Source organism: Hibiscus syriacus, unplaced genomic scaffold, assembly GCF_006381635.1.
Source record: "Hibiscus syriacus cultivar Baekdansim isolate YM2019G1 unplaced genomic scaffold, ASM638163v2 tig00110744_pilon, whole genome shotgun sequence".
Taxonomy (NCBI): Eukaryota; Viridiplantae; Streptophyta; class Magnoliopsida; order Malvales; family Malvaceae; genus Hibiscus; species Hibiscus syriacus.
In genome coordinates, this window is record NW_024062846.1 from 1504158 (window position 1) to 1516805 (window position 12648).

At 34.7% G+C, this 12648-nt stretch overlaps 1 protein-coding gene across 1 annotated transcript; it reads right to left on the bottom strand.

The window, feature by feature from the left end:
• Positions 1–8013: 8013 nt before the first annotated feature.
• LOC120139374 (probable serine/threonine-protein kinase At1g01540) lies at positions 8014–10524 on the bottom strand. The gene is made up of 7 exons (XM_039154618.1): positions 9804–10524; positions 9621–9725; positions 9426–9548; positions 9160–9330; positions 8940–9069; positions 8620–8829; positions 8014–8392 (listed from the first exon to the last, which is right to left on the bottom strand). Exons 1-7 carry the CDS (start codon positions 10400–10402, stop codon positions 8267–8269), a joined length of 1464 nt encoding a protein of 487 aa, XP_039010549.1. The 5' UTR covers positions 10403–10524; the 3' UTR covers positions 8014–8266.
• Between the last annotated feature and the right edge of the window lie 2124 nt (positions 10525–12648).

Genomic DNA, 12648 nt, shown 5'->3' on the forward strand with positions numbered 1-12648 from the left:
ATTTCAAAATGGAATATTGGGACATTAAGAGAAATTTTGTCCTTTTATAATCCTTTAGGAGAAATGTGAATTGGTGCTTCAATGGGATCCATCTCTTAGGGATCCTCTGAGACAAAGGGGAGTGTCAACTAGCCCTTAGTTACAGAATGATGCTGATTGTACGAAGGATGTTGGAGCGGGATTTGGTAGGGATCAGACTGGGTTGAAATAGAACAGTGGCATTTTGGGGAACAGGTGGAATTGTCCTATGAGTAAGGACATTGATACTGATTAGGCTCCTGAACCAAAGGAACAACAGAAGCAAGGGGAGAAGGTTTGGGTCAACCCCGATTTTAAACGCATTTCTAATTTTTCTGGCTTAGTTTCGGGGACATATGTAGCTTTTGATATGGATATGCTTTTGAAAGATGAGGATATTTCATTGTCAAAACAGGATAGTTTGAAGTGGCAGCGAAGTTTTAATTTATCCGTGGTGGGATTGAGTGACAAGGAAATGAGTATGGCTTCTTCAACATTATCGATGGGCTTGATGAATCAGGCTAGCTGAGAACAATGAAAATCATAAGTTATAATATTTGGGGCTTGGGGATGCTTTAGACGATTAAACCTCTTTAGAATGCACTAAAATACATTAACCCGAATGTAGTTTTCTACATGGAAACAAAACTACAATGCTCTAGAATGAAGAAGGTTTGTCAGACGTGTGGTTTTTCAATAGTATTGAAATTGATTCTCTTGCTAGTAGTGGGGGTTTGTGCTTTTCTTAGCTATCTACTTTTGATGTTACAATGCGGTCTTATTTGATTTGTCATATTGATGCTCTAATTACTAATGAAAATGATGGGAGTGTATGAAGGTGCACGGGGTTTTACGGTGCACAGGTTTCTACGGTGCACGGGGTTCTACCGTGCACCTAAAGAGCATCATCGCGTGGATTCATAGAATCTACTTTGGTAGCCTAATGATTGTCCAAATGTTCCATGGATGGTAATTGGGGACTTTAATGAAATTATGCTCTCATGAGAAGCAGTGAGTATGGAACGTAATCCTCAAAAAATGCAAGCATTTTTGTGATGTTTTGAAATATTATGGACTAATGAATTTAGGGTTCAATTATGCTTAGTATACTTGGGAGAGGGGTTGGATGGCAGAGATGAACATTTGAGAACGTTTGGATTGGAGGTGGTTAATTCAACTTGATGGGATTTGTTCCCACAAGCTAGTGTGGTTCATGTTACCAGCTTGTTCTCAGATCATTGCACTTTACAATTATCTACTAGGCCTAAATAATGTGGTAAACGTTTTTGGCATTTTATATGAAGCCTCATGGGTTTTTACATATTGTAAAGAGAGAAATGTTCGAAGATTGTGGGATAATGCCTCTAGAAATCTTTTGGAAAAGCTTAATTGTGTTCAAGTGGGTTTGGATGAATGGTTCCATAAACTACGCTTGGAGAAAAGGTTAACCATTCGAGACCTCAAATGGCATTTAGAGGAGTTAATTCAGCTTGAGCCTGTAAATGAAACTCTTGGGGATATTGAAGATATAGAACTCCAATTGAATTTGGAAGCATACAAAACTGAACTGTATTGGGCGCAACGTTCTTGGGCAAATTGCTTATGGAATAAGGATAATAACACATCTGTTAAACCTATTTTGACATAACAAATTTAAGGGTAAAATGTTTTTGGACTTGATTGAATTAATTCAAAGTTTTCAGAAAATAATTCAAAGTCTATAAAACTTGAATTTGAACACAAATATATTTTTCTAGAAAAGAAGTATCGATATTGTTCTTACAGTATCGATACCACATGAACAATATTGATACCCAAGGAAGGAAAGTATTGATACTCTCATGATAGTACCGATATTGCTATTGTTTTCAAATGTGTTTAGATTTCAATATGCAATTTTGGTACCGATACTCAAAGTAGTATCGATATTGTAAACCCTAGTACCGATACTCCCAACCTAACAGTCATAAAACAACTAGTTTTTATTAGTGCGGTATCGGTACTCCCAGCCCGAATACCAATACTCCAAAACATCCCCAACGGCTAGAAACGGTCAAACACACATTTCAGAATATAAGAAAAGTTAAAGACGCTTGAAGAAGGTTACAACACCTATCCAAGCAATCCACATCAAGAGAAAAGCTCTTTCATTCTTATTTTTCCTTTTCTCTTATACATAAGTGTTTTAGTGAGCTTAATTGTGTAAATACCTTCCTTTGAGAGGTTTCTTGTTTACATTTTCTTTATCTTTTTGTAAAAAGGGGTTTGGTTCTAGATTAGCCATTGAAAAATAAGTAGTTGTAAAAGGTTACTCTTGAGACTAGAAAAAAAAAAGAAAAAATTATTGAATTTATTATAAAATCCTTAGTGTAGAGCTAAGGTAGTGGATTTATACTTGGTTGATAAGTTGAACCAATATAAATCATTGTGCAAATTGTCTATCCTTTCTCTTCATACCAATAACAACATGAAAACGGAAGTTGTGGACTTCTGTATGAAATTATTAAGTTGACAAGATGCTATGGAATCGATAAACAAAATGCACATTATTCTTATTCTAAAGGTTTGATCCCTACTAATTTGAAGCAATTTTGACACATTAGCCTTTACATTGTTATTTATAAGGTTTCTTTGAAGGTTTTGGTTAATAGATTGTAAGGTTTACTCTATATTTGTATTGATGAAGAATAGAGTGCCTTTGTACATTGATGTTTGATAACGGATAACATAATTGTTGCTTATGAGCTTTTACACTCTTTTATCAACAAAAGATACGGACATAAAGGTTTTTTTACACTCAAGTTGGATATGAGTAAAGCATAGGATAGGGTTGAATGACACTTTTATGGACAATGATGCATAAGATAGGATTTGATATCGGATAAACTCTCTAAAACGATGTATTAGTACAGTTTTGTACGCGTTATTTTTGAATGGGGTACCTAGTGAAGTTTTTGTTCCAAGTAAGGGGTTGTGCCAAGGTGACTTGTTCAGTCCCTGCCTTTTATTGATTTGCAGTGAGGGTCTCTTATCCCTTTTTTGTCAAGCAGTTGATTTTGAAAGAATATAAGGTGTTCGTATAAATCGTAGGGTTGCCTTAATCTCACACTTATTTTTTGCAGATGGCAGTTTAATTTTTGGTTCTGCAAAGGTGAGTGTTCCTTAAAAGGTGAAAGAGGTTTTATGGGTTTATAGTGCAAGCTAGGCACATGAAGTGAACCTTGACAAGAGTGATCTATTTTTTTAGCTCCAATGTTATTCAAGAGCATAATGATGTTGTTCGCTAAATTCTAAATGTTTCCAACTCTCCCAATCTTGAAAAAATACTTGGGATTGTCAGCAGTGGTGAGGAGTCACAAAAGAAGAGCTTTTGAGCATTTGAAGGAGAAGATGTTAGTGTGTATCCAAGGATGGAGTACCCGTTTACTTTCTCAAGGGGGAAAGAAGTTTTTTTTCAAGCCGGTGTTACAAGCTATTCTGGTGTATGCTATGAACTGTTTCCAGCTACCTAAAAATGTATGTAGCAAATTAGAGGGCAGAATGACAATTTTGGTGGTAGAAGTCGAACGACTTGTGTGGTATTCATTGGTGCACTTGGGAAAAAGCTTAGTATGTTTAAAGAATGTGGTGGATTGGAATTTCAAGATATGGGAAAATTTAATATCGCTCTCCTTGCGAAACAAGGATAAAGATTTCTAACTAACCCAAGTTCGTTAATTAGTAGGTTGTTAAGCACAATATACTAGCAAATTCAGAGTTTTTACACGTGAGGCTTAGTGTAAATCCATCCTATATCTGGATAAACATTTGGAGCGCGAGGGGTTTGTTGGAGAAGCGGCTTCACTAAAATGTGGGTTCAGAATCATCCATCTCCATTTGGAATGATTATTTGTCGCCAGTGACGGCTCCGACGGAAGTTGTCTCCACAAGTTGAGTCGTTAGAACGGGTGGTGGTTCTCATTAACTAGAATACTGGTTCTTGGAATGAATCCCTTGTTCGTTCTTCTTTTGGTTATGCAGATGTCTCCTCGATCTAGGGAATTCCTTTATCAAAATTTGCTTAAGTGGATGTGCTAGTTTTGTATGGGGAACACTTAGGTATTTACAATGTCAGAAGCGGCTATAGGTTATTGCTTCATAATGGAGTTCCCTCTTCACTTGAGGCTGATATGTTTAAAAGAGTTTGGGACCGCGCTTGTCAAATAAAGATTCACATTCAAGTATAGAAATTTATCATGAATTATATTCCCACAAAACAGTGTCTTTACTCTTATCTTTTGGTGGCTAATCCCTACAACCCTAGATGCCCTAACACTATTGAATCAATTTATTATGTGACTAGAGATTGTGTTAGCTCATTCAGTTTGGATTCAGTTAAATTATGCATGGCCCCCATCAGTCAGTTTAATAATTTCCCAGATTGGTTATATTGGTTGTTTCAGAACTACCCTTCCCCAAAGCATGCTGAAATAATGGTTACCATGAAGGAAAGTCTACTACCACGGTTGAATTGATTACCTTTGTTAAAGCTCACTTCTCGGAATTTGCTTTAGCCACAAGTTAGCTTGAACCTCCCCCTTCTTCTCTGTCTTGCACTCGTTGGTCTCCTCCTCTAAGGTTTTTCAAAATCAACTTCGATGCCCATTTCATCGCAACAGATCAGAATGGGTGGTCAGGGGCAGTAATTCGAAATAGTGAGGGATTACTTATGGGGGTTAGTCGGAGAAAGCTTGAAAGAGTTACCTTAGCGTTTGGGGCAGAAGCTAAATCAGCTCTTCATGCTCTATTTCTTGTTGTGAATTTGGGTTGTCTGATGTCATCATAGAGGGAGACTCGCGTTCGATAATCAAAAAATGAACTCAAGTGTAATGGATCTTTCTGAAATCATTGTACTAACATGGGAAACACAGAAGAGGTTTGAATCTTTGTATGTATGTAGCTTCTAGTAGATTCCACGATCAAGAAACTAGGTGGCTCACTTGGTTGCTCCAGACGGAGAGGCAGGTGCGGAATACCGTTTCTGGGTTGAGAAGGCACCTCGTCAAGCAACGTTGAAGGAAACAGAGGATAAGCGTTGGATAGATCCTTCATAGTGGACGATAGTTTGAAAGGGTAGATGATCTGAAGGTTTGATTTCATCAGGTTTTCTTGGTTTCTTTGTCTCGAATGTATAATGGAATATGGTTGAAGAGGCAAGGAACAGAACTGACACGGCGACGACCTTTGTTTATTTTGAGTTTTTAGAACAGGGATGGTTTTTTATTTGCTTTTGTTTCTCGTTTTCTGTTTCAAGTGCTAGATAGCTGGTTAGGTTTTATGTTTTTTGTTAATTTGCTTTTACGGCTTAATAGTATCACCGGTTTTTTTCTCTCTAAGTTTTGATATTTTTTATAGATATTTTTTAATAAAATATTTAAATATTGTTTGCTAAATTTAATCTTAAAAATATTAAAATTAATATAGATCATAAAACTTAGCTAAAATAAAATTTTAATTATAAATTTCAATACATAAAAGTATAGTTGAAAATTTACACATAAGAATATTACAATGACAAATATCAATCGAATATAATAACAATTTACCCTTTAATATAATAATAAGACATAAATAATAATATAGATAAATAGAATGATACATAAATTCCTTTTCTTCTTGCTTATTAAATTAAAAAGAAAAAGAAATAAATAAAGATACAACATAATAAAATAAAAAATTAATAATAAATAACGATGACTAGCACTAAGACCGATGCCGTCACTAGTCATAAATATGAAGAAGAAAAGATATTAATAGCAACACAAGAAGAAGAAAAAAATTAAACGGCCATATAAGAAGAAAATATTTTTCATATAACCAGTAACACAAAATAACTAGATGATTATAAACTAAACACATATGAATGCATCCAAAAACACATAATTACAATGAATACATAACAACTAATCATTCGAGATTTTAAAAGGGCCATACACGAAAAAAAGGTTAAAGCCCATGTAAAAATTTCGAACAAAAGATATATACAAATAAATCTGGTTGCATCGAAAAATGAATCACTACAGGGGATTAAATTATTAAAAGATCGCCATCGCAAGACAACTATCTAAATTCACAAATCATGTATCCAAGTCCAATATGAGGCTTTAAAGCAAGAAGATTAACAAAATATTAAATAAACGTCATTTTGATCAGTCGTGACAATATAAAAACTAACCCTAAAAATTAAACAAAAAAGGTTAAAAGATCGATAAAGAAAATAAAACATGCTAGAAGGTATATGAAAAATGTACCATAAAGGCAAAGAAAAATCTACCATAAAGGCAGAGTTATTAAAAACTAAAAAAAAATGAAGATGTGATATAAAAATATAAAATATTAAAAAATACATATGATTAACAACCATTACTAAAATTGATGTCATGTGCTAAGCAAAGAAAAAAAATTAATAATTTTGTCTTCATGGCACGTTTCCTATGCCTTTTGACACGATTTTAGGTTTTTACCGTTATTTTCATTTATCCTTTTTCTCAGGGCTGAATTTGAAATCGTTACGATTGATCAAGATGTTGCTTATTTATTATCATGTTGATATTTCATGCTTTGGATCATTCAATTGGATTTAGATAAACGATTTGCGTTCGTGTCTAGTTTCTTATGTTAATGATTATAGGAAAATATCCTTATTATGTGTTTAAGTTTACAGTTTTGATCGTAAAATTTTATTGTGGTTTAGATGTTTAATATTTTTAATAAAATTAGCGGCTTCAATTAAAGAAGATTTCTCTGTTAAATCATTAATAAAGGTTATATATAGTTGTATTCCCAGAGAAGGCAGATGCACCTGTGGCCTAATGGATAAGGCGCATGGCTTCTAATCAAGCGATTGTCGGTTTCGAGTCCCACTGGGTGTGTTCTTCTATTTTACTTTTTGCTGGTCACGAATCAAACAAGCATAGCTGTAAGCAAGTGACCCTCAGTTTCCTTAACCAATATCAGCAAAACATCTTTTCCTCACTTGCATTGCCCTCCCAATCTCCAGACCGAAGCTCAAGTTTAAGCGGATGAGAGATTTTTAGAATGTCTACAATTACACCCACTTCAATGAAGAGATGGATGATGAAGCTGCAAATGGGTATAGTATTAGTGGTAGATGTTTGTTTTGGAAGAGGATGTATGGAACACTTTGGGCTGATAGAATCCTGTGTACACAAGATCAGTCGGGTTCCTTTACTTTAATGCTTATTAATTTGGGTAACTACACCGATGACCACTTAATTATCAAGGGATTTTGTTTTTACCACTAATTTTTTATTTTATCAATCAAATCACTTAAATATTTAAATATTGCTAATCAAGCCAATTCACGTTAACATTTGACGGAATGTTAGCGTGGCAATTAATAAAATTAGAATTAAATTGATAGAATAGTTAAATAATAAAAATGAAATGTATAATTATGTTATTCTTTGGGCTAATATGCATGCCAGACCTGCCCAACTGCGGTGGTTGTTGGCCACAAAAATTGACTAAAATCCTCTTGTTACAGGGATGGTAAACCACTAGTTTGCCTGTTTATATTTCATTTTTAGATTCTAAGATCCAAGTCATACGGCTGTCATTTTACAGAGCAACTCCTCAGATTTTCAAGTTCTTTTGTTTAATTTGCGGGAGCATTTGTTGATGTAGAAATGCAACAAAAGTTTGATGGACTGAAAGGTCTAATCGAAGGTCTATCTATCAACTACAGTTTTCTGTTTTTATGAAGATTGGGCTAACAAGGTGTGTTGATGTAGGGACCTTTAATATGTATTAACGATAAGACCATCCAACTACTGCCACTCAATGAGCAAAGCATAGTTTCATAATAGTTCATAAATGGGCTCAAACAGCTGACAAACGGCAATAATGATTTGGCAGATGGTTGCTGATAATAATCATCCAGAATTTAATTTGTATAGTTGAAAATTCAATTGTTCAGTGACAATTCGAATAACATGATTAAACTTAAAGTTCATTGCCCCTCCTAGATAACAAATTGATCATTAGAAATTGATCTAGACATTCTTTTGAAGTTACATCAGTTGTCTCGTAGAAGCCATTGATAAGGCAACAAACATCGAAAAATAACGAAACGGATGGCATTTCAAGATGTTAAACAAGGAACCAAGCTTGTGCAATTCACCTCAAACAACTTTGGGTTTATTCAGTGCTTTTTCTTCTTCGCATTCCTGGTATCACGAAATCATGATTATGCACCATCAGCATGTGCTTCAACTTCATGGCCATCCCAGTCCGCTCCCCTTTTCTCTGTCGATTCATTCTTCATGCTGTCACAATGTACCTGTCCTGCATCCCTTCCGGCTCTACTACTATCCTGAAAAAAGTTGCTTAGACCAATGAATCGAAAGTGATTCTTTTAGTGTTGAAATTCAAACTACATCTACTTCTAATGGACACGGTTTTTAACTCCATGAAAAATGTAAAGTTCAAGAACATAAACCGGATGTTTGGATTCTACAGTCACCTTTGATGTTTGTATTATCAAGCACTACACTTGTGTTGCAATTTTTAGATATGTTACATCCGGATTTCTGTACTTACTTCTTTGGAGGGGGATTCTTCAGCTTCAAGCATGTGTATGACATGTCCCATCTTTGGTCGCTTTTGCGCATTCGGGTCTACACATCTTAAAGCTACAAGTAGAGCTCGCTTCAATGCTCTTGAAGTAGGTTTTTCAGGGAGCTTGGGATCCAATACTCCCTCTGGATTCCTGTTAGCAACCATCTTCTTAAGCCATTCAATTAAGTTCACCTGGAAGTATCTTGACTTTTACTCAAAAATCAACACGGGAGAGCAAGAAGGAATAATCTTTTGCATGTACAACCAACAAAATGATGTTGGATTAGATACGTGGTACGAACCTCTTCTGGAAGCCGGCTATAATCAACCGGGTTCCTACCGGTAAGTATTTCCATGATAAGAATCCCAAAGCTATACACATCACTTCTTTCGTTTAGCATGCCAGTGCTAGCATATTCAGGAGCTACATAACTACAAAAAGAAACGAAACTAGAGGTTAGAAATGACCAAATACAGAAAAGCACAAGTGCAGGCAGATTGAAACAGAGGCATTATACAAACCCGAATGTTCCCATAACTCGAGTTGTGATATAGCTGCTCTCGGAGCCCAAGAGCTTGGCTAGGCCGAAGTCCGAAACCTTGGGGTTCCAACGCTTGTCAAGTAGGATGTTGCTTGATTTAATATCACGGTGAACAACTTTAGGTTCAAGCCCCTCATGAAGGTAAGCTAACCTAATAAACAATTCAGTCATGAGAAATTAAAACAATGCAGGAAGAAAACAGCACAAACAAAACCAAAAATGAAAGCCATGTGATCTCAAACGAACCCTTTTGCTGTTCCCAGGATTATATTCATCCGAATATCCCAAGTCAGAGGACTACAAGGTCCTACACCCCCATGAAGCCACTGCTCCAAATTTCCATTATTTACATACTCATATACCAGCATCCTAACAAGGCAACAAGTAATTGTCAAGAAATTTCTTAGATTTTTCTGCACAAAATGGTAAAAACCAGACTACCTGTGAGCTCCTTCAGCACAGTAACCAATCAACCTTACTAAATTCTTATGTCTAACTCGACCAATTGCCTCTACTTCAACTTTAAACTCCTTCTCAGCTTGTCCCCTGCAGATTACCAGATGCTTCAATTCACTATTTAGTTCAGCAATGGAGATGGTGGTATGGAGAATCAAGTAAAATCACCTGTTGTTAAGCAAGTTCTTGACAGCAACCTGAGAGTTATCCTCCAAAATACCATGGTAAACAATCCCATAGCCACCCTCGCCTATCACTTTCTCATGAGCAAACCCATTTGTGGAAACCTCAAGCTCCCTCAAAGTGTACCAATGCCCCCATCCCAAATGTGAAACTTCAGGCGCCGGTCCAGCCACACGCTCCTCCCCACTCGTCTGTGGGGATAAACCAGGGTATGAAATCCTATGATCTTTCCCAATCTCAATGTGAATTCCACGGTAACCAGTAGGGCTCTCCTCTTCCAGGGGAAGAAGCAAGGCTTGCCTTTCCATGCCTGCACTCGGGTCAGGGTCAGGGTCGGTTTGAATTTGGGTCCTGTGAGGCTTTCGGGGTTCGAATTTGATCTCCTTGGAGACAACCGGGATTCTTGGTTTGGAACAAGGCTTCCGTTTAGTTCGTTTTGAAGCGAGCCAAAGGGAAATGAGGAACAGGAAGAGAACAAAAGCTGCTCCAACACAAACTCCGAGAACTGCCCATAATCTTAAACCGAAAATCGAAGTTGTCTTTGATAGTGTGTCTGCCATAAACCCAGTTTTCCGATCAGACATCTGATTCTGATCATATGAAAAGAGTTCAAAGAAACAAAACAATTCAAGTGCATGCACAGCTTTTTAAGGAATCAAACCATAGCTAAAGTCACTTGCAGGGATTGTTGCAAGTGCATAGAGAGAGAAAGAGTGATGAAATAGCAGCTGGCATGATGGAATGGGACCTTCTTTTACGCTGTCGAATGGAATAAAAGAGAAAGAAAAGCAGTTATACGAGTGACTTTTTGGATGTTAAAATTGAAGTATTAGTAATCCCAAGTCCAAAAAGCAGACACATCTTCTGCATACTAAACCTCCACGAACAGGTAAACCAACACCCGAGAGAACAAAAACGCATCAACTCATATTATACGTTTACATATCTACGCTTTTATTTTATTTTCATACTCGTTTAAGCTTGCCTTGAGAAATGAGATGACAGAATATTCTTAAGATGTGTTTTTAAATTATTATTTTTTTGGATAAATATGGATAAGTAGAAGCCAATATATATTCAAATATAATTTTCAACCTCTTAACAGTTAACGCTCACACCCTTAGTATTCTTCGTGCTCGAACTCGGGTCTTCAAAGAAAACAACAATTCTTTTACCACGAATGTCACTTGGTTCGTGCGTGTTTTTAAATTATTTAATTTAAAATTGAAGAGTTTAATATTATTATTAAAACTATTTTAGATATGATTATATAAATTTTAAAATAAATATTTAGATAATATTTTAAATTTTAAACACTATATTATATAAAAAGCTTAAAGTAAAAAATAAATCTCTAAACTAGGGCTTTCTTTACCTTAAGTTATTAAATTATTTTTTATCAAGATAAGTACTTACACTATTATATATAATTATTCGAAGTTCTGCTATTTTTTAGTTAGAAATTTTTTTTCAGCCAATAAAATATTTACATGACACACAAAATTAAGTACTTATTTTGAATATAAATAATTTATATACATAAATTACTTACATATAATAGTTTAAAGATTTATTTCAAGAAAATATGGCTTAGAGACTTAAAATAAAAAAAACAATTTAAAAACTTATTTTTAGTTTAAACCTATACAAAAATATCAATTAAAATTAAAATATTAAAAAATTATTAAATAAATAAATCAATCAATTATAATTAATTTACATGTTTTATAAGAATATATAAAATTTCAAATAAATTTTATATAAAAATTTAAAATGATAAAATATAAAATTTTTAAACTCAAAAATAAATATTCGCTCTTTGAAAGAAATTAGTCTTTAGAACACCTAACTAATTTAAAGAAATTATCTCATATATAAAATTCTGTGCGGAAGTTACAAGTTGCAAAGCGGTTTTCAAAATCTCTTCGGTTATGCAGCAGTGGTCTTCTCCGAGCACCATCCTGTCATTATTAGTTATAATTTATCGTATTTACAATAATAATTTTTATTAACCATTTTCTTGTAAAGGGTATCATGGCTACCGATATTATTGGATTTTCGATGCAGTTTTTTTATTGATCTTCTTCTCGGTCTTTTATTTTCCCTGCATACATGGTTGATTGCTTTCTTGATGTCTGATTCCTTTGTTTGTTTATACAAGATGGTTCGTTGGTTATCGCATATATGTGTCGGAGGAGATCGCTGCTAAGGGGAGATCGCTTTTTCCATTGATCATTTTGGTTATTCTTCAGGTTTCTCTCCTCTATGTATGATGCTCGAAGCCGTTGGTGTTTTAGTTTATGTACGTCATTGCTTCACTTGTTAATGATTTTGTTTATCAAACTATCTCTAAGCGATCATTATTATATTTTATTTTGATAGTCACAACTGTATTTATTCAGTCTGTATTTAGTAAGATGTTTGTTGATACAACTTTTGATTAATGAAATATCATGGTTATTTTTAGAAAAAAAAATAATGAAGGTTAAGTATGATAAAGGGGATTAGGTTTTATTCAACTTTGATTGTTGCTTCCATCTTATTCATTCCTTAGGGATACAATTTTGTATAATCATAAGTCTTTTATAATTAATGAAGTTTATGACTCTTTAATCTCGTAGGATAAGATGGAATATCTTGTGGTTGGAATTTGACTCTATAGAATAGGGTCTCGTTATTTGTGGGAGAACTTAAAAAAGAAGTTATGTTAGTGATGCCAAGACTGGATCAGAATTTAAGAACGCATGAAAAACTTGTATTAGTGGAAGAAAAATGGGATTCGAGAGAACTTTGTCATTTATTAAGGTCACCTCCTTTAACAACTCTTCCA